Genomic DNA, 24368 nt, shown 5'->3' on the forward strand with positions numbered 1-24368 from the left:
CACGCGGAATTTAAAAAGAAACATAAGAAGTAGCCTATGTGTTCTTCCAGACTATATTCTACATTTGTACCACATTTCATCATGATCCATTGAGCCGTTCCAAACCTACATATACCTTCAAACCAAAAAACTCGCCTCAAGTGGAAATAATTCCGCGTTTAGTCTGATGAGTTTGCGTCCACGAGGCCTAATTTTAGTCCTGTTTCCCTACCAACCTTTTTAATAAGAAAGTGGTAAACATCGAATAAATCATCGTTTGCCAACTCCTTTTAACTAAACTAACTAACTAGGGTGAGGCAGTGACCCAAAGTGGGCCTTGGCCTCCGACAACAAAAGTCTCCACTTTCTCCGATCCTGCGCCGTCCCGACCCAGTCTCGGACCTATAGGTCCCGAAGATCCCTACCACCTCCTTTTATAAAAAAAATACTAACCGACTGAATGACTATGACAATATAACTTAAATATTAAGGTGAATATACACTAGATTATTTTCTCAAGCATTTATATGTAATGTAACGTTCTTACGAATGATATAATATGATTAAAAGCATAGTTTCCAAAGCACGTCTGGTTCGTGAAAGTGTGATACACTAGAACATATCATAGAGCGGCTTGTTGTTTTTACAAGTAAATGCTCTAGTCTATAACCACCTTTAAATTGTGAATTTTTGAAGTACAAGCAATATATCAGCAAAGGTAACCCGGACTTCATATATTTTAATAAGTTGACGAGGGTTCATCTCTGAGTTATATCTCATTCTCGGGATCCAGAGGACTAAAGGCTAAGATACAATACATCTGGGTATTCCCTACAAGTGTTTTATTACTTAAATTATATTGAATACAGTGGACCTAGCACGAATATTTGTGACAATCATCTTCGTTTTATCATCGTCAATTATTTCAAAATTAGTGTTAAGATTTTTGATGTACTTTTAAATTTTTTTTAATTCCTCGACTTCGACATTGTATAATTGTATAATTTAAATTATTTTGACCATTGGTATTTCATTTATAATACATACTAGCTATCGCCCGCGACTCCATCCGCGCGGAATTAAAAAAAAAACCTAATAAGTAGCCTTTGTGTATTTTATTTTTATTTTTATTATTTTTATACCCGATGCACATTTCAACAAGGGGATTACATCATTAACTTCATACAAACCACAAATATTTCCAACCAGAAATCTATAATTCTAATTCTATAAAAGTCAATTTATCTTGAAATATGACTAATTTAAATTTTTAATAACATCTTTATCTTGAACTTTGACATAAACTAAATAAAAATTGCCCATATTCGCTTTTTATTATGTTACATTTACCACACTAATATCGTGCAGCTCTTTGGTTGTAGGTAATTGTAAGCTTGTAGTTTTTAATATCAAACAACTCTCTTACTGAAACCCTTTAAGATCTTTAGCATATTAATACGTACTTATTTATTATTATTAGTACTATTTAAGTGGTCATCCATTGTTCGAAATATAAACGCAAATAATAATCAAATATTTATCTATATTAATTAAAACTAATTGTATCCACTTCTTCTCCACGTTAACTTTCAAACACATTCTTCCGTTCGCGCGATGTCCATAAAAAGGCATACAAAGTTTACCCTCCATATCTGTCTATATCTATATAAAAGAAAGTCGTGTTAGTTACACTATTTATAACTCAAGATCGGTCGAACTGATTTAGCTGAAAATTTATGGGAAGGTAGCTTAGAACTAGGAGACGGACATAGGAACTTTTTATCTTGTGTGCATTTTTATATTCCGCGCGGACGAAGTCGCGGGTAAAAGCTAGTCTGTATATATAAAAGAAAGTCTTGTTAGTTACACTATTTATAACTCAAGAACGGCTGAATCGATTTGACTGAAAATTGGTGGGCAGGTAGCTTAGAACCAGGAAACGGACATAGGATAATTTTTACCACGTTTTCGATTTTTTATTCCGCGCGGACGGAGTCGCAGGTAAAAGCTAGTTTATGTATAAAGTTAGGGTAGTTTCATTAGTCGATAACTCGGTGTTTAAACAGCATGCAGTCACCGAATATCAGCTAACAAATAAAGAAAACGATCGGTCGATGTAATCGTGTTGTTTGGGAACTCAGTTGACGAGTATAATGTTCAGTACGGAAAAGTAAGGACATCCAACGCATGCGGCGCTAACGACTGATGGAAACGGTTCTCGCATACAAGCTCTATGACATGCGTGAACAAGAAATCTCTCGCAAAATTTCTATATGTATAACGGCCGTGTTATTGACTAATGTAACTGCGACCTTAGCGTCGAATTCATTGTCATCATTTACGTTTTATTAAAAAAAAGAATCAATGCAACCAAAGATTAATCAACGTCGCTGGACTCAGATATCTTAGTTTCTAGATATCTCAATTATTTCTTATTCCTTATCAATCTCTTACTAACTTAAGATAACACCAAGTTGTTATAACTTTAATGAAATACTAAGCTTCAGAATATCTCAATCTTCAGTGCAAGTAAATCTTTTGAATCGTAAAATAAAAGTTAAGTTTGCTGAGCTTAAAATCTGTATAAATTAAAACAATTCTAGTATTTTAGTAAAGGCAAAGTGCATAATTGTTTTATTTAGTATCCTATATAAATTGTTAACTGTTCAACTTTCAACAAGGGTTAAAACGCAAAGAAGACAGGCATGAAGTGGAAACTCGTCCGCGTTTCGCCTGATGAGTGCACCGGAAGCCTAATTTTGGTCCACTGCCTTTTACCACCCTTTTCTTATAAGGAAAGGATGGTTAGGTGCAGTGGTTTTGACGGAGGTCGGGTCGCGTAGGAAAGAGAAATATTTTATTTCTGCGCGTCCCCTCCTCTGTCAATTAAAGGTAGGCAACGCATCTGCAATTGCGGGTGTCTATGAGCAGTAGTCGCTTCGCTGTTTCGGCGAATCAGATGGCTGCTTGCTCGTTTGCCACCATATAATTATGATATTTAAAAAAAACAGTTTTAATTTTTTTTTTACTGAGCGAACAAAATATTTTTCACTCATGAAAGTCGTTAAATTCATTAAAATTAAAAACATTAAAACTATACAAATTACATAATATACTTACATCTAACTGGATCATAATATAATTTATGAAAACTTATGACACGTTGTTTCGTCAAACTTGATTAATGTGATACGAAAACTTAAGGCATTTTCTATTAATTTTCCAGCCAAGTTTGCGTCGTGGAGACAACTTTAACTGGAATTATTATTTCAAGAACTACTTAAGTTGATTTACCTAAGTTTATATTGCGGAGGTGTTCGTGCACACCTTCTAATATGAATTCCCAAGTAAGTAAAGGCATATACACTACACACGTGCTATAAATTATTACAAGATAAAGGTGTGTACGCACTGCTTTATAAATATAAAGGGGTTAACAGATTTGAATGTTTAAATCGATGGAGTAAATTTAAGAGATGAATGGATTCAGTGTAATCTGACAAGATTAAGAAAGCATTTACGATCGTAATTACCAATGATAGAGATCTTTGAAAACCTGTAAAAAAGGTATCCCTTCTTTTAAAAAATTAAAAATAATAAAATTAAAAATCAAAGAATGTAAAATTGACATCTCATAAAATTAAAAAACATATAATAACTTGTCTTCATTTATAAACAGTAAATTGAAAATACTTTTCACAAAATTATAACGTTCACTTAAAATAATAATCAATTTTTCCTTTTGAAATGTCAGTGGATTTTACCTGTGCACAATTTTTTCAATTACAACTGTGTCACTTGCAGACAACTCATCGCCTTTGTGCAATTTAAATGAAGCTCACTGAAAACAAAACCTTAAACGAATCGAATTAATTAGTAAAAACTTTAATAAAATATTTATCATTCATTTTATTACATTAAGTAAACTCCAAAACATGCAATGTGAACTCGTTTAAAAATATTAAAATAACCTTTTTTTAAATAAAACTTTTTTGTGAATATTTTTTTTTTACTTAAGCACAAAATTATGATCACTGGCAACGATGGCCGTCGATGCTCACCTCACTGATGCCGCCGCTTGATTACCTAATATATATAATTATATATTTCATTTTTAATATTATATAATTCGTTTTTGTCTCAAATATATATAATAGGCACCTTTTATATCACAAAGTGTCAGTGTTCTTTTTATATTATTTTGAAGTTACGCAGACAACAATAAAAACCATATTCAAAATTATCAATTATTGTTTGTGTAATCTATATATATATAAAAGAAAGTCGTGTTAGTTACACTATTTATAACTCAAGAACGGCTGAATCGATTTGACTGAAATTTGGTGGGCAGGTAGCTTAGAACCAGGAAAAGGACATAGGATTTTTACCCCGTTTTCTATTTTTTTATTCCGCGCGGACGGAGTCACGGGTAAAAGCTAGTTACTTATAAATTATAATTTGAGACTCATGTATGTTTCCAAATTATAGAGCGTCAATAAATCGAACATTTTGCTCGTCACTCAATACGACTAAAACGTAAATAAATCAATTCATATAACGAGAAATAACGACGATGTGTAATGGATTACTAAATCAACAATAAACAACAAACTAAGATCTTAAACTTTTGAAGAAAGCATTACATTTAAACTCTTTGTTGACCTAATTTTTTTACATCGTCACACTTTGTGGGTTTTACGACTTTCCCAGTTCCCTGGTCTGTGAACTGTAAACAAAGTTTGTAGTGGTCCCCCTGCGGTGGACAGAAATTGCCGTCGGATTTGGATGTTCACCCCAACTTTATTAATAAAGGCTTTGCATTGCGGCAGTACCAGTTCTGATCTTTTGCCTAAACTGCAAAGCTTTTTGTGTTAAAATGTACGGTTTTAATTATATCGTTTTAATTTACTTTAAGCCTACATTGTCTCACTGCAAGGCAAAGGCTTTTCGTTCATTATTCCCTATCGATTTTTACGAGTAACTTACTAGTGTTAAAAAACTAATTTATTTGTTTAATAAATTAAATAAACTTTTTTAATGCAGTTTAAACGATAAAAGATTAATAATACTTTTTTATTAATAAAAAAATTACGTCAAGAGATTGTGTTGCCACTACCGGAACTAATGGATATTTAGTTAGATAATGCATAAATGTCAAAGCGTATTAAAACAAATTGAACGTGCACATCCTGTAATTATAATTTATATTGATGAAATAATTTAATCAACATAATCTGTAATTACTTCGATATATTCTCATTTATGTTATGTTGACGATAAATTTTACCGCGACCCGAAATTTAATCATTGAAAGATAATGAACGTGTTTACAAAGCCGAATGGTACTTACAGATTTGTTAATTAAATTTCTAGATACACTTTCAATTTCAATAACTTTTTGTGTACTAATGGTAATTAATTTTGCTTACATTTACATTTACATACATATAGCTTACATTTACATACATATAGTTCAGACATTTCTAATTAATGTTTAATTATTATCAATAAAATAAGTATTATACATATATATATATATATATATATATATATATATATATATATATATATAAGATATTTGATGCAAAAGTATTTTAAAAGAATTAAATTAACAGTGAAATAATGAATTTAACTCTACTTCATAATAATCCTCGCTGTAGTATAAACCCAAACCGAACGTAAACAAACAAAAATGTCAGACGTTCCGCAATGACCGATGGAAAGAGACTGCCACGAGCAGCAGCGCACACTTCCTTATAAAACCTTTTGTGAGACTACCCTCAACAGTCCTAACAATATATATATTTTGGTTTTATAAAAAAAATCCGTTTCATTATAATGGATTCGTTTTCATTCGCTGAGTGACACAAAGGTACATTCAGTTGGGCTACATGTTTTTTTTTATAAATATTTAAACCATTTATTTACAGGTAGTTACACAAATTTTTCGCCATTAGTAAAACAACATTTAATTAAATTAAAATAACCAATGTACAAGAATGTACATAGTCGAAATATAAATTCCAACATAAAATATAATGTCAAAACATATTTCATATTCCGACGGTACTCAAACTAAACGAAACATACGTCCACGGAGCGGCATAGAGATTGCAAATTAACTTGTAAACCAAGTTAACGTCAGAAAACTGGCACGACCTGGTTTACAATTCAACATCTGATGCAGTTGGGAAATTGACGTCTGACGTTACGTATACGATAAAGTATGTAAGACACAAACGAAAGCGAACTAAAAGAAAGCTAGCAAAAGCAAACAGACTGCAATATTAGTTTCGGTTTCACGTAGCGAAAATCTATACAAGTTACATTTATAAAACTTCTCGATAGCTTCGCTTCAAGTTCGCTTTAATGGATCTGTGTTACAGGCGCAAAATCGAACTTCGCTTCAATTTCGGTTCGCTTTCGCGGCAACGGCTCGCTCGTTACACTAGTTTCTGTTAAGTTTTCGTACGCTCGTTCGTATTCCAATAAAATTTATACCAATATTTTTTCTAATTTTAAAATTAAAATATTACGTGCGTTGAACATTTAAATACATTAAAAAGAACTTTAGCACGCAACTTCGACGTCGGAATAAAAAAAAATCTAGTAATAAATATAGCCTAAGTTACACAGTGATAATGCAGCTTTCTAATGGCAAAAGAATTTTTAAAATCAGCCTAGTAGTTTTTGAGTTTATTCGTCACATACAACAATTCATAAAATGTTTCCTCTTTTTAATATTGGTACGGATAATACCACAGGTGGGCACAGTTAATCGAAAAGTTAACTTCGTTAATCGTTAATTCGTTAATTAAAAAATTAACTTCGTTAATCGTTAAAGCGTTAAATTCTCGAAAATTTAACGCAAGTTAAAGTTAATCGTTAACAGTTAACCATACCAAAATTATACATACTAATTTCACACTTATGTGGCGACACTTGTTTTAAATAGTTATTTGACTATACTTTCTATAACACATAAGTATTGAGACAAGTATGAATGCAGTATAGTATGTTTCATTACGAATGCGGAATACCTGTCATTGCAAAGAGTTCCGACAAATGTCTACCCGAGTCGAGGCACAGCCGAAGGTGAGGGTTGACAGTTGGAACAAGTTGTAATGACAGTTTCACACGTGTACTAAACAACTATTTTTGATACAGTTGCGAAAAAATGAAGCAATTTAATAGAATAATAAAAACACAATAAACTCAACAAACTAAAATGTTTGGAAAATGGAGCCAACCGTAAAAGAATACAAACAATTTTTTTTTGTTTTCTTCGCTCATTCTGGGTAGGCAAAGGGAACTATGCCCTAACAGTCAAGTCTTCAGTAGGTAATTTTTATTGATATGAAATGAAAATGAAATTTAATGAGATGAAATAAATTGAAACCTAACCTAATTCATTGAATCAAATCATTAAATCTGATATTGTAACAAATTAGGAGCTTCTTTTTAGAAATATTTGCATGAATCATAAAAACTTCATTTTTTTTTGTAAAAACTTCGCGGTTTGTTTTTCTTTTCAACAGACATTATTTTGACAGTTGGGAAAGAGAACGCCTCGTGCGTTCTCTTTCCCAACTTTGGAATAGCTAAAGAAAAAGCACGAGTAAAAAAGTGTTTTATTACGAAGAGCGTTCGGAATGTGGACATACTCGACATACTCGTGCTTTTATATACTCGTAATGAAATATACTATTCTATTTGATTTTGTCCTGTTGTTCACGTCTTTCCCGGACGCTCTGATGCATCACACTTGCACGCGAACTTCACATATATCAATAATCAACTCGTTCGTTCACCATTAGAGTCGCCGACAGTCGCCCAACATAGTTGAACTTAGGAGAGTGGCGTGGCGCGTAATTTAAACAAAATGACAGCACGTCTCTAAGATTCAAAATTAACGATTAACGGACTTTTATTAACGGAAGTTGAGTTTAACGGAAGTTAACAAAAGCGTTAACACTTTTTGAAGTTAACTTAAAAGTTAATCCGTTAAGCAAAATGTTAACTTCGTTAATTAACGATTAACGGATTAACGAGTTAATGCCCAGCTCTGGATAATACACTAAGGAAGTACAAAACAATAGTTAATTTATAAAGCAAAAAAAATGAAATAAAATAAAACCCACTTAAAAGCAATTACCTGAAAGCTTGTTACCTAAGCTTTCAAGCTCTCGACGGAAGCTGCACGCACGAACGGAACATGTTTATTTTGCTCTACAGTTTGAACGGTTCAAGTTTTTAATAGACTGATAGTATGTTTCACTAACTCGTTAATAACACAGGAGACCTGCGGCGTTGTAATGCTGAAGTTTACATATGTACATACATTAATCCGACGTTCGTATGGTGAAGGAAAACATCGTGATGCAACCCGCACATATGTGTGAATTCCCAGGAGAAAAAGACAACGACGCGGCTCGCCACCCGTCACTTTCCGTCTTCCAAAATGGCGAAAAATGGATTGCGGAGTTTAATTTGGCCTCACCAAATGGAGGTCCGTGATCTCTGCCTACCCCTCTGAGTTACAGGCGTGAGTTGTGTAAATCATAATTAAGGTTAATTAATAATATTATTAATTGATGTTTCAAATATAATGTCAATAAACGTCACAATGCAAACAAATACTATCATTAAAACTGAAAAATATTTTTATTTAATGATTTTAATGAAATTTTTATTTTTCATTAAAAAATGTGATGAAAAAAAAGAATAGTTCTGTTACTTTCTTAAATGTAACTTATAACATAACATTTTATTAATCGCTAATTATAATATGATGTGAGATTTTATTGCATTTAATATTATGAATGACGGTCTTTTATAAATTTTATAGGTAAAAAGTACTACTGTAAAATTCATTACCTCTATCGTATAATTTAAAGTTTAGGTATAGCGAGGTCGGCAGCTAAACAAATATGACCCAGCGAGAGTCGAGGTAGTGGAACGTTTAATATTATTACAGGTTTTAACATGATTGCTTTGGTAAAGTAAAACCTGACCAAGTTTCATTAAAAGCATTATAAATTTAATGTTTTTATGTGTATCTAACCAGGGCAGATTTTGATTACCATTTTGGTAGGATATTCTAAGGACGATGGAATGTTTGGATAAGAAAGAAAATAAAAAAATGAAAATTATCTATCATTCTAAAGACATGTTGCGTTCATTTAATTTGTGGCATAATATTCATTATAAAATGCCATGATTCCGCTTAAAACAATTAAAAAATTTATATGTAAAAGTATTTTCTTTTATATAATCACTAGCTGTCGCCCGCGACTCTGTCCGCGCGCAGTTAAAAAATGGGGGGGGGGGGTATGAAAAATAGATGTTGGCGGATTCTCAGACCTACTGAATATGCTCACAAAATTTCATGAGAATCGGTCAAGCCGTTTCGGAGGAGTACGGGAACGAACATTGTGACACGAGAATTTTATATATTAGATGTAATCTTATATATAAGAACCATATATAGTTACCATACTCCTCCGAAACGGCTTGACCCATTTTTATGAAATTTTATATGCATATTCAGTAGGTCTGAGAATCGGTCACTGTCTATTTTTGATACACCTAAATGATAAGGTTGTCAACCGGTAGCATTTTTCTTTTTTTTGTTTTATACGGGAAAAAAACGTTTGCCAAGTCAGCTAGTTATTTAATAAAATGCCAGTATTATGAAAAAACATATAACCTTAATTTTATTTCGGTAGGTAAATAAAATATTAAATAAGCTACTCAAACAAGACCTTTATGTATTTATATCTATCCTTCATCCGCACGCTTCATACCTGAACTTCTAAAAGTTTCAAACATGTATTGAAAATTCAATAGAGCCCCAGGCAGTGGATGGTCGTATGTTTACTATTTCATACGATACAGCCTTGCCTTGTTGACATCAATACTTTGACCTTTAAGTGACAGGACTTGTCAAGCTCACATACCTCTCTGTCAAATGTAAACGATACAATAAGCAAGTATAGTCCGACAAGGCTGCCTGAAACCGTGGGAGTAAAACATACTAAAGACTCCGTCCGCGCGGAATAAAAAAAATAGAAAACTTTGCCTAGTCCATTTCTATACAGTCAAAGTATCAATACCTCAGGTGCTTTTATATGTACGGACGTCCGTTACTTTAAAATGTAGGCAGTTTCCATACGTTCGTATCAACCAATAGTCTAACAGCTCAACAAAACTCAAGTTTTCAAGGTCACAGATTGTAATAACTGAAGCTAATTATTATTTCTATTCCGACCAAAGAGATTCAAATACAATGCTAGTTATAGAGCGGACGTTACGAGTCCCTTTAAACATTTTAAACATAATCACATGTAATCGTCACTACCTATATCTGTTACAAGTCAAACGAGACAACTAAAGCTGTACGGGTATACTTTTGAGAGTATGTTTGGTTCACAATGTCCTGTCTATCCAAATGTATATATAGTCAAGTACAATGAAAATGAGAAATGTTATTTTCACATTTCGATGGCGATTTTAAATATATTTAGGGTTGAAATTACAAATATATTTGTTTTTAATAAGTCCTTTATAAAGATAAAACTGTTCCGACTGGTTTATTTTTTTATTTTTGTTAAATGATTCTTAATCTCTCATCTATATATATAAAAGAAAGTCGTGTTAGTTACACTATTTATAACTCAAGAACGGCTGAATTGATTTGACTGAAAATCGGTGGGCAGGTAGCTTAGAACCAGGAAACGGACATAGGATAATTTTTACCCCGTTTCTATTTTTTATTCCGCGCGGACGGAGTCGCGGGTAAAAGCTAGTTTCCCATAAAAATCTGACACAACAATTTGTCTGTACGGCGTTGTAAAGCTACGGTTAGATACAAAATAATTCAAGCTTGTTATTTATTTTGTTAACCCTACATTTCACGTCCCTGGAAAGCGACAGAATGGGTTAACCGACAAAAACATGCAGCCGACACAAAAATAATAAAACCATATTTCAAAACGAGTAGGCACCGTGTTACAAAAACATTTTTGAAATGTTGCTTTATAAAATGTGGTGAAATATTTGAACTACGCGTAAATGTGAACATAGTTTGTATTACGCCAAAAAAATACTGTAAGACACTGTTTAGTTTTAACCCTTTGACCGCCGCTGGTTGATATTATGTATTTAGTATATATGTACTTGTAATATGATATACACACACTATAAAAAGGAACATAGAAGCAAGCATGTTTAAAACTTGTTGATCGTTTTTATTTGACGAAGGGAATGCGTTTGACAGATCCTGTCTCTTAAATGTCAAAGAAATGTACCAAGAATGTGCGAAGAATTTGAAATTTTGTGCTCCATAGTATTTATTAATATTTCCAAGTTACTTATTGTTTCAAAGACATACTGTATTGTAAATTAGAGCTTGTTTGTGTACTGTATGTAGTGAAGTAAACAAAAGTGGTAATTAGTGCAGAATTCGTGAGTAACAAGTTAAAACGTTTTTAAAGTGATTCGATGTTTTGACAACCGGAGTATAATACAGCGCACCGTATAGCGCTCGCATCTACCCTCACTCAACGCTAGTTGGAATGCTCCCGATCATACAATAGTGTTGTGCAGTCTTATATATCGACATTTATTTATTTAAAATAAAATAATAATGGCATCAATTAATAAATGCCATGGTTGCAAAATTTCTCTAAAAACCAAAGAATACTTAGTATGTGGTATTTGTGAGAATAAGTACGATCTGCTGTGCGCCAATTTGCCGGAAAAAAAATTTTACTGCTTAGTGGACAAACGGAATTGGAAATGTCAAGTATGTCGAAATAAGCAACCGAAGTGCGACAATAGCAATACACCAGTTAGGTCCACGGCCCATGCAGCTGCAGAAACCAGCGCAGACACCCGTGATGATTCGGTGGAGTCACTCGAGGCAAGTTGTAGTAACATTACCGTACGTCCCGGTCAGCAAAGGCGCGCTGCTCCACCTGTCGAGACCGCTGTCACTCTCGACGCCATTAGAGACGTCATTAGACAGGAAATTATGCCGTCGGTTAGAGAAATGGTATCCGAAGAGTTAAAAGGTATAAGAGTACAAATATCCGACTTTCACGAGGCTGTCGCATTTTTTAACAAGCAGTACGAAGATATTAAAAATGTTCTTGAGGACAAATTGGCTACTGTAGCTAAATTACAGCAACATAATGAAACTCTGCAATCTACTGTTAAAGACTTGTCGTTAAGGCTGTGTTCTATTGAACAGAACATGCGAGAAAGTAACTTAGAGATCAACGGTATTCCAGAACACAGATCTGAAAGTTTAGTAAAGACGGTATTGCAATTAGGTAGCGTAATAGATCATCCCATCAATGAAGCTGATATTTTGAAAGCAACGCGAGTTATGAAGTTTAACAAAGATAATGACAGACCTCGGAGTGTTATTGTTAAACTGAAAAGTCCACTATATCGCGACTCTGTAATCGCAGCAGTTACAAAATTTAATAAAAAGAATGCAAAAGACAAGTTAAACTCTCACCACCTAGGCATGAGTGGTGCTAAGGTACCTATTTATGTAGCAGAGCATCTTACACCAAATAGCAAGACCTTGCACGCTGCAGCGAGAAGGAAGTCAAAAGAACTGAATTATAAATTCGTGTGGGTTCGCAACGGCCGGATTTATGTGCGTAAAGACGAGTCTTGCAAAGCTTTGTTGATTCGAGATATCGATAGCTTACAACATATCACATAATTTCCATATACTTACTGTGAATGTTAAGACATAAATCCAGTAAATTCGATTCTATTAACATATATTACCAAAACGTTCGCGGAATGCGAACAAAAACCAGCGAGATAAGAAGAAACATTTTGCTATCAAATTACGACATAATAATATTAACAGAAACATGGCTGAATCCCAGTATCGCTAATAATGAATTTGTTGATACTAGATATAATATATATCGAAGAGACCGCTGCGAAACCAACAGCTCAAAAAAAGATGGTGGTGGCGTGCTAATTGCAGTTTCAAAACAAATCCCTTCTGTTCGAATGAAGAACTGGGAAAGTGACTGCGAGGACCTATGGGTTTGTCTCAATTTAAATATAAGCAGCAAGATAAAAAAGGTAGCTATCTCCGCGGTATACCTTCCCCCCCCTGCACAACATAATGTTCTCAACGATTATCTTCTTAGTGTCAACGATGTTCTAAATGCTGTAGAGGACATTATAGTTCTTGGAGATTTTAACTTAAACTTCTTTAAATGGCAAAAGCACAATGATTTTTCTTGTATGACTCCGGATAATTATAACAACTCTTTAGGATACTGCTTCGTGGACTTTTTGTCTGTTAACGAATTGTATCAATATAATAGTATTCCAAATGTAGATGAAAGAATGCTAGATTTAATTGTAAGCAATATTACTAACGTAGAAGTTGTCAAACCTATAGATGTTCTAACTAAAATTGATCCCAAACACCCTAACTTGTTAATAAAGGTCAACTTCCCTCCTCTTAGTAAACCCTTAAAAACGACAAATAACACTATTTTTAATTTCTTTAAAGCTAATTATAAAGATATTATCGATGATTTGATGGAGGTTGACTGGATGTTGTTATTTTCTCAATGTAGCGATGTGAATGCGATGGTTTCTTTATTTTATAATGTTATACGTAAAATAATTGATATGCGGGTGCCAAAACGACGCAAGATTACCAAGTCGAAGTTTCCAGTATGGTTTAGCAATGCTTTGATCAATCGTTTGGCTGAAAAAGACAAACTAAGAATTAAGTTTCGTCGGTATAGAAATCCTCGCGATCTCATCGAATATAAGATCGTTCGTAGTTACTGCCATAAACTGTACGATGAATGTTATGCTCGTTACATAAAAACCATCGAAACTAATTTAGTAAAGAATTCTAAAGCTTTTTGGTCTTTCATTAAAAACAGAAGGAAAAATGAATCTAAATACCCTTCTGAAATGCGTGGAGCTAATAGTTCTGCCAGCACGAGTCCCGAAATAGCTAATCTTTTTGCAAGTCAATTCTCTTCAATTTATAAGTGTGCCAATAGTGCACCAGATATCTTAGACTATCCTGTAAGTTTAAATGAATCTAATAATTTATCTTTCATTCGCCTCACAGAATCAGATGTTATTAAAAAGATTAAACAACTAGATATTACAAAAGGAGCCGGTCCTGATGGCATTCCTTCGCTGTTCGTAAAACGGTGTGGTAAGGGCTTATCTTTACCGTTGACTCTAATTTTTAATAAATCCCTTAGCGATGGAATTTTTCCAGATGAATGGAAAATTGCAAGAATCATTCCACTTCATAAGAAGGGAGATCAAAGTGATGTGAAGAATTACCGTCCTATAGCTATTTTGTCGTGCTTTTCAAAACTTTTTGAATCCTTAATATTTCCCATTCTATCCGCTCATGTTAGCACAGATCTGTCACCTAATCAACACGGGTTTAGAAAAGGTTTTTCGACAGTCACAAACTTAACACTGTACGTGTCTGATATTTCTGGTGATCTCGATAAAGGATTGGAGGTAGATGCCGTTTATATGGACTTTTCGAACGCTTTTGATCGAGTTAATCACCGTTTGTTGATAAAAAAATTAGAAAACATGGGTATACATGGGTCCCTGTTACATTGGTTTGAATCATACTTAGCAAAAAGACTTCTTTTTGTTACAGTCAATGGCTCCGATTCTTGCCCTTTTGTAGCCAGTTCTGGAGTACCTCAAGGGTCCCACTTAGGTCCAATCTTGTTTTTAATTTTCATCAATGACATTTCAACCGAAATTAAACATTGCAAGTTCTTATTATTCGCTGATGACCTCAAAATCTACAAAACGATTAACTCCATGTTAGATATAAAAAATATTCAAGACGACCTTAACAATATTCAAAAATGGTCTCTAGAAAATCATATGTTAATTAATCCAAAAAAATGCTTCCAAATTAAATTTACAAAAAAGAAAAACACTACATTATCTACATATGTAATATACGGGACAAAGCTTATGAAAGTCAACAAAGTGAACGACTTGGGCATACTGGTCGACGCGGGGTTAAATTTTGTCGATCACATTGACGCAGTAGTCACGAAAGCAGCCAAAATGTTGGGCTTCTTACGTCGTAACACGAAATGTTTTCGTACCGTCCGCAGTAAAATGGCCCTGTATAATGCTCTGGTACGCAGTGGACTTGAGTATGCATCTACCGTGTGGAATCCCTTATACTCTATTCACTCTCAGCGCATCGAAAGTATTCAAAGAACATTCACTAGACAACTGGCGTACAGCTGCCATGGAATCTCGCATCGTTCTTCTTACGATGCGAGATTACTTTTCTTTAGGATGACCTCCCTGCGAAACCGACGCAAAATAATTGATCTCGTACTATTATTTAAGGTGCTCCACAATGTTATTAGATGCAGCGACATCACTCAACATATCTCCATATCTGTCCCCAGAGTAAGTCCTAGAAACTACATAAAAAATATCTTCCACGTTAAATTTGCCAGAACCAACCTCGGTCGCAATAGTCCTTTGGTCCGAATATGTAACGAGTATAACGTCATAAACAGCTCCGATATCGATATATTCAATGATGGTTTGACCTCATTTAAAAACAAATTATACAAATTAGTAATAATATAACTAGTTAGTAAGAATTACACATGTGTCCGATGTAATTTGTACATGCCTTTAATTGGTATACATGTTATCAAAAATGTATCAGTGAAATTTTAATATGTTTCCATTCAATATGTATGCTGTTGGCGTGATTAAATAAATAAATAAAATAAATAAATAAATGATATATACTTGTATACAAGAAGCTAAGAGTATATATAAATCAAAGCTGCTAAAATACATCTATCCATCCATCTATTCAAACTTTCGCATTTAAATTATTAGTATTAAAATAAGCTAAGTAATTTCAATTACGTATTTAATTAAAGTAAAAAAACCGGTAAATAAAACACGTATCTCTGGAACGGCTCAACAGATCTTGATGAAATTTTGCACAGATGTAGAACATAGTCTGAAAGAATACATAGACTACTTATTACCCGTTTTTAATTCCACTCGGACGGAGTCGTGGGCGACACCTAGTCTATAAAGAATTTGATTATTGCAGAGTCTTCAATGTCAATAAAACCGATTTAGGCAGTAAACTAAATAAACATCAAAATTCTCTCAAATAAATTAATTAATTAATTCACAATGTCACCATAACTTGAGAATATGTAACTTAGTTAAGTAAACATGTAACAGAGCCCACTTAACAGCTTCCTGAAATAATGATACTACTTCAACTTAACGTCAGCTTTGTAACTTGTTTGAGGTAATATTACAAGGTGCTAACTTAAACATAACTTAAGAGCGAACTACTGCAATTTACATGTATTTCTAATTAAATACAAATTACGTTGTAATTTCATTATTTATCTTTATTAAATAGTGTTTATCACTTGATATTTAAAAGTAATATTGAATTATACTACGTAGTTTTACAGTGGTAGTACACGCAACAACAATGATGTTTGTTGGGTGCACGAATGGGCCTCGCTCAGTGAAATATCACGACCACACAGAAGACAGGCGTCAAGTGGAAGTAATTCCGCGTTCCATCTGAAGAATTTTAGTCCCTCCCCATCCTTTTCTTATAAGCAAAGTATGGGAAGAGGAAGTGGATTTAACGGAGGAAGGGACGCATAGGAAGGGGATATATCCTCTTTCTGTGCATCAGCTCCTCTGTCGAGTAAAAGTAATAAAAAAAAGTTTGTTGAAAGACTGGACAAAGCGATTTAGCAAAGTGATTTTAAAGACCCAAATTATGATAAAATGAATAAAAATAAATCACCGGGCAGTGATCTTATACGCATGTCTGATTTAAAAATAATCATTGATAAGATTAGCCCTGTTTTATCTAAGCTGATAAATCTATCTGTAAAACATCATAAATTTCCACAAAAATTAAAGGAAGCAATCATTCGTCCAGTCTATAAGAGAGGCGATCGTAAAGTCATTTCAAATTATAGACCGATAGCTATACTATCAAGTGTTGATAAAATTATGGAAAAATGCGTTGTCAATCAAATAGGAACGTTTTTACAAAAGAATAATATAATAACGGAATGTCAACATGGCTTTCAGAAAAATAAAAGCACTAACACCTTACTATCAAATTTTACAGACGAAATTAATGCACATTTGGAAAATAAAAAAAATATTGTAGCTATTTTTTATGATTTTAGAAAGGCTTTTGAAACTCTTCAAACTGAGACCCTCTTGAATGGAATGGCGGAGTGCGGCCTGGGGCAGCCGCTGAACCCTTGGTTCAGCGACTATCTCAGGGCTCGCTCTTATCGTGTGAAAGTCGGCGACACGTTCAGCGAGGAAAAACAGGTAAACTGCGGCGTCGCCCAGGGTTCTGGCTGTGGGCCCGTGTGCTACCTGATGCACGTAAATAGCCTCTGTGGAGTATTACGGCACTGCTCCGCCCACATGTTTGCCGATGATCTTTGTACTCTGAGCGCTAGCACTGACCTCGCGGAAATGTGTCGCCGGGTTCAAGAGGATGTGGATGCGGTAGTTAAATGGTCACATGATAACGGCATCTTATTAAACGCTGACAAAACAAAAATGATAATTATTCACTCCCCGTATTTACGTACTATTGATAATCCACCTCCTCTGATTGCACACAGCTTTGATTGCTTCCATAATAACAAAATCAACTGCACTTGTAATCCTATCGAAAAAGTTAATTGTGTAAATTACCTGGGAGTAAAAATAGATACCTCTTTTTCTTGGGATTCCCACATAGAATACGTCTGTAGAAAATTAAGAATACTACTAGAAAAGTTTTATCACTTAAGTTTTAAAGTCCCATTGCCAATACTAAAATGTTTATATTTTGCACTAGTGGATTCCATAATAAGTTACGCTCTTGATTGCTATGGATTAACATTTAAAACATACATAGATAAAATAGAATCATTGCAATTAAAATTTTTAAAATTACTCGTAAATAAAAAGACAAAGAATCAATGTAAAGGAGATTACTCTAAACTATATAAAATATGTAAAATTTTACCGGCTAGCCTGAAACATAAATATCTTCTACTTGTAAATAACCATAGTAAACAGGATCGATTCGCTAATTTGGTGCAACATAAAACGGGCACAAGGTCTATGTTCAAAGGTAAATTTGAAATACCCATGGTACAAAATTACTATGGAGATAGAATGTTAAAAAAACGAGTTCCATATTTACTCAACAGTTTACCTGAGGACATAAGACGTGAGCCTAAACTTGGTAAATTTAAACAATTATTAAAAAAACACTTGTTAAATTCATTGTAACCATTTAAGTAATGTAAAGCGAGTGACCTGCAGTCAAACTGCGTAAGCAGTTTTGCGGGGCATGTAATATTTGAAAGTATAACTGTGTAAGTGTAAATTTTCCAAAAATAAATAAAAATAATAAATGTTAAACAGTATTTAGAAGATAATCGTCAGTTAAATTTATTTACTTCTCAGAAACATTATAAATACCAAAGTTTATTTATACTTCATTTACTTTCCAAGTTACAAAAAAATTTCCTTCACATATCGCGCGAGTCAAGACTTATTTACTGCCATTTTTTATTACCTGGAATACGGTTGATCGATGTCGATAACTTACCTGAAAGGGTTCTTAACACCACAAATGTTGTTTCATAAATTTATTAAAGCTTATAAAAGAGTTTCCTTCATATTAATAGAACGGTTAAGGTGCGATTTCGTAAGATGCGATAGACAACAAACGATAGCAGCAAGTGACTGTATATACCGACAGAATTACTTTGTAGAATAAATTTGTATGATACCAATTCGACGATATGTGACTGCATTTGTCGCGCGACAGCTGGCCACGACTTCCACTTCCAACGAAATCGCACCTTTAAATTTATACCAGAGATTCCCAAACATGTTTTTCTCGCAGACTTATAGTACAACCTTATCGAGTCTTCTGTGGAAACCAGAGGATTATACCACTTCGGGAATCACAGCTTTTAAACAATAAAATTAAAATATACTATTAATTTTGACTCCAAAACTTACAGTAGAATTCCAGATTTGAAGTGACACTATTACATATCGTTGTCTCTGTTTTATCAAAAACAAATAAAAGGGACGACAATATCTATATCTTATATATATATATAAAAGAAAGTCGTGTTAGTTACACTATTTATAACTCAAGAACGGCTGAATCGATTTGACTGAAAATTGGTGGGTAGCTTAGAACCAGGAAAATGACATAGGATAATTTTTACCCCGTTTTCTATTTTTTATTCCGCGCGGACGGAGTCGCGGGTAAAAGCTAGTACAGTCAAAACCGTTTATGGCGACATCGTTTAGAACAACATACCGGTTAAATTGACCAAAATCAAAGGTCCTGGCTGAATGTTATATACATATCTTTCCTATTAATACCTGTCACCGGTTGTTACAACTATCGGTTTTTACGACTCAATATGAGTAGTCCCTTCGATGTCGTTATAACAGATTTTGACTGTATATTAATATTACCGGGATACTTGTAATGATATTACCGTCCCTTTCACTCTCTTTGACAACAATATAGACAGCAATATATACAAAATTCTACGATTAAGTATTTTGCAATATCAATTTCGAAATGGCTTTGACATCAATAATCCTCCAAAACGGACCAATCTGTCCGTTCATACAAATCACATTTGAATTATTCATGTGCCTTGAAACGGAAACTATTCAAATCTTGTCAAAATGTTTTACGTCTATTTGAAAATTATATCAATTTATTTCCAATAGCAATTGAACGTGACTTCGTCCGCGCGGAATTAAAGGAATCTAGTGAAAAAATATAAGCCTATGTCAATCGGGGTTAGTGTAGCTTCCCAACATTGTAAGGATTTTTCAAAACGGTTTAGTAGTTTTGGAGTCTATTCAATACAAACAAACAATGAAATCATTCCTATTTATAATAATGTAGTATATATTATTTATGAACTGTAATATGCGAAGCAATATTTTTTTTTTTTTTCAAATTTAGCGTGTATTTTCAATTAAAACCATTTAGCGGAAAACCACGTTTATGTTTGAAGATAATTTCCCAAACGTGACATTTCTATAAAATTCTAACTACACTAAAGTTATTAAACTTTAACGTCATATCATCTGGTTTTATTATCCTGAAAACATGTATATGTCACAGTAACATTTTGAATATAGATAATTTTTAATATGCCTAGTCAAAACGGTAGGAAAATTTATAAATTGATCCACACCTATAATTAAATTGTAATATTATCTTATTAGCTAATTTTACAATAGAGCATAATCTGCAGGTCCTGGGTTCGAATCCCGCCTTGTACCAATGTGTTTTTCGATTTACATATGTACAGTTATCCGTTCGTAAGGTAAAGGAAAACATCATGATTGCAAGCCGCACATATGTGTGACTTCCCGGGAGAAAAACCTTCACGTTCCGTCTTCCATAATGGCGAAAAGTGGATTGCGGACTTTCATTTGGCCACACCAAATGGAAGTCCGTGATCTCTGCCTACTCCTCTGGGGTATAGGCGTGAGTGATATCTTAATAGTTCATACCATACCATTCAGCCTTTTAGTTCACAATTTAACAGTTTTTAACAACAACAGTAGGACTATAAACTACCTATGTCTACAATTTTACGGTGACATGTACGAACTCATAAAGTTTTCTCGATCTCGCACCTGACACCCTCGTAAATCTCAGAACAGCAAATCACTACCAAAATGTTGTTTTACAAAACACATTTCTTATTTTTTATACAACCAGAAATATAGTATGTGTTTAAACCAGATTTTTTAATGTAAATTGATGACAATTTTAATGTAAAAGACAACTTTCTTACTTTAGATCCTATGATTTAAAAAAAACGTACAAAGTATACAAAGTAATATCGAAGAATCTGGTGGTATTCCACTTTAAAAGCGACATTCGTTTGAACGGTACCTAAGTATTGACGATACGACGATACGACGACTCAGAACAAGAACCAATAGGACGCACGTTTTAAAATATGTCTGTACGAAAAAAAGGTCGATTAGGAGCACACGACTAATTGCTTTTTACTTTTATGCCATCATTACCACAATTCACTGCAACCTAATCGGTCATTTTGCAAGAAGGGGTAGAGTTTGTCTAGTTGCAAGTAACAAGGCAATATTTCCGTAAGTAGCACACCTCTAAGGGCCCTGACTGTACAACGCTTCGATCTGAAGATACTGTGTTATCAAAATACATACTCTTACATCAGTTACTCTTTCGTGTTGTTTCAATGTAAACCCACGATACAAAAAATATTTTATTATCTATGTCAATAAAGAGGTGTGATGACGTCATACGTCTGTAGCTTCGGAAGCTACGCCCCGTTACAGCTTCCGCCTCCTTATCTACTGCGGTTAGGGAAAATGTACGCTTAGTGTACGATGTTGATACTTTACCTTGTATTTAAGCGCATTATTTTTATAGACACAACAGGGAATGGAATGGATATGGAAGGGGAATATCGTTTTTTAATTAATCTTCTCCTGTTAAAAAAGTTAGGTTATGTATTTATTACGCAAATATGTTTTTGCACTGACATATTACTAAACAAAAAACATACAAACAATAGGATTTCATAGACATATCTACAATATGGTTTTTAAATCGCCTCTCTCAAGAACAACGTGATATTTTTTAAACTTTACAGAAGAGCAATTTTAAACATTTGAGCTTTGATAAATTCTGATTTCATATTGAACTGAGTTTTTTTCTTTTTTGTTTAATTTGCTTTCCGACGGTAAAATTCTCAATATTTAAGAATTTATTTTTCTATTGCGGTTTATAAAAACTTGTTCTTTTAAAGAGGTGAAATGTTTTCTGTGATGAAGAACACACGTTTACATGGGAAAATTTATTCTTGAAAGACTATATAAAATGCTTGACACATGACAGACGTACACTCTTATAAAACTAAAACAGCCAGTGCACATCTCAGCGTCTAAGCAGATTATATTACTCCAACACGCCCCCTTTAATCTGCATTATCTACGAGCCCTAAGCCTTTTACACAAAGTAAATGTTTGGATATTGGCAAAGCTTTAGTAAAGATGTCCGCTATCATTAAATCCGTTGACAGATGCCTTAAGGTTAAATATTTTTCTTTCATAACACGTACAGGATGTACACAACGTTTAGGACATTCAGCCAAACAAATCGCACCTCTATTGTCAACATGCATCACCACTTTAGCAAGTTCATCCAAACCTACTTCAGCTAATAAGCTATTCATATATATACTCTCTTTCATATATATTCTGCCAGGCTCGTATTCAGCTTCCTCATGCATTCAGCTTTCATCGACGATTTAGCTACTGATTTCTGTTTCTTTAACATTATATAACTTCTTAGGCCTTCCACGTTGACCTCTTTGTATTCTCAGTCTTCCAGGCATTCTTTTTAATATAATCTGATTTGTTCCACCAGTTGCATTTTCACTTGCATCGCCATTATCATTTCTATCATTCATATTATTTTCATGATCAATTTCAAAATCATCACATATCGTCTCTTTATTGAATACTATATCAACGATCGATTCATCACTTGATTTCTTATCCTTTTTGATAATCTCATTTCCATCTACATTGCTTTCTTTACTTCTGCAAATTTCATGGATTTTGGTAATATGATTTTCTTGGAATTTCACATCTCGTGCAATAACAACTTTATGTTCATCTGGTATCCATATCCGATATCCTTTAGAAGTTCGTGGGTATCCCACCATTATGCCTTCTCGAGCACGTGCGACAAACTTATCTTTATTAGGCGTCTTGTCTAAAACAAAACATTTAGAACCAAAACATCGCATGTACTCAATATTAGCTGGTTTTCCATACCACATGTTATACGGCGTATCACCACTAAAAGTATTAGTCGGACAGCGATTTATAATATGGCAGGCCGTTGCCACAGCTTCAGCCCAAAAACAATTAGACAGTCCCGAAGACGATAACATACATCTCGCCATCTCTGCGAGAGTACGATTCATACGCTCACTTACAGAATTCATTTGAGGTGTATGTGCTACCGTCAAACGACGTTGAATTCCTTCTGTCCTTAGAAAGACATCGAATTCTTTGTTGCAGTATTCGTCACCGTTATCAGACTGAAGAGCTTTAATTTTCATACCAGACTGTTTTTCAATAAAAGTTTTATACGTTTTAAACGCGTTCAATACTTCACTTTTCTTACTGAGCAAGTACACTTCACACCAACGTGTACTGTCATCTATAAAAGTAACGAAGTACTTTGCTCCACCAAGAGATTCGGTTCTCATTGGTCCAACCACGTCCGAATGGACAATCATTAATTTAGTGTTACATGGGCCTCTCGTCTTCAAGAACGGTAGTGCAGTCATTTTTCCCTTCGTACATGTTTCACAGTCATATAATACATTCATGTCCTCTGTCTTAACATCAAATCCGTAAGTATTCAGTAATTTCATAAGATCTCGTGCATTTAAATGACCCATACGCTCATGCCACAAACGTACATCCACATTCATAGCAACTAACGCGTCATTCATTCTATTTTTCACTTCTCTCACTCTGTATAAGTTACCCACACGATCAGCTGTCATTTTGATAATGCCCTTGTTGTCAGTGACATAAGCAACATCACGTTTAAAAAGAACATTATGACCATTTTCAGTAATTTTCGCAATTGAAATTAAATTACTTCTTAAATTGGGAACGTACAAAGTATCACGAAGCAGAATTTGACGTTTGTCTCGATCATTTGAAGCTACGAAATTAATATCACCCTTACCTTTGACATTTGTCGACAGATTACTAGCTAAGTTTAATTTTGCAGTATACGGAAAAACCCCTTTACCAAAAATTTCAGGATCTTTGCAGAGATGAGATGTGCACCCACTATCTAAAATAAAAGAATTGCTTATTAAATTATTTGGTAAACCATTACAATTAAACGTTTCATAATTGTTTTGTTCTTCAGTTACACATCCTATCTCATGATTTTTCTTCTTTATTTTGCAATCACTAGCTTTGTGACCATAATTATGACATTTGAAACATTTGTACTTGAATGTACCACCGGAATTAGATACAGTACTGACGTTCTTGAATGACTTATGTCTCGTCCCATTTCTCTTAGCATACATAGCTCCTTGTATTTCAATAGCATTATTACTCTGTCGCCTCGAGCTATCCTCTTCCAAAATTTTTATTTTTAATATTTCCACCGTAGGTAAATCATCGCGGGATTCCATTGCACATCTAAAGTTATCATAGCTTGC

General features: G+C 33.8%; 1 protein-coding gene across 1 annotated transcript; it reads left to right on the top strand.

Moving 5' to 3' along the window:
- The first annotated feature begins 17286 nt into the window (after positions 1-17286).
- LOC106719761 lies at positions 17287-17942 on the top strand. Its single transcript, XM_045684350.1, has 2 exons — positions 17287-17852; positions 17915-17942. Exons 1-2 carry the CDS (start codon positions 17287-17289, stop codon positions 17940-17942), a joined length of 594 nt encoding a protein of 197 aa, XP_045540306.1.
- The last annotated feature ends 6426 nt before the right edge of the window (positions 17943-24368 follow it).

The sequence above is a fragment of the Papilio machaon genome, chromosome 26, assembly GCF_912999745.1.
Source record: "Papilio machaon chromosome 26, ilPapMach1.1, whole genome shotgun sequence".
In the NCBI taxonomy this organism is placed as follows: domain Eukaryota; kingdom Metazoa; phylum Arthropoda; class Insecta; order Lepidoptera; family Papilionidae; genus Papilio; species Papilio machaon.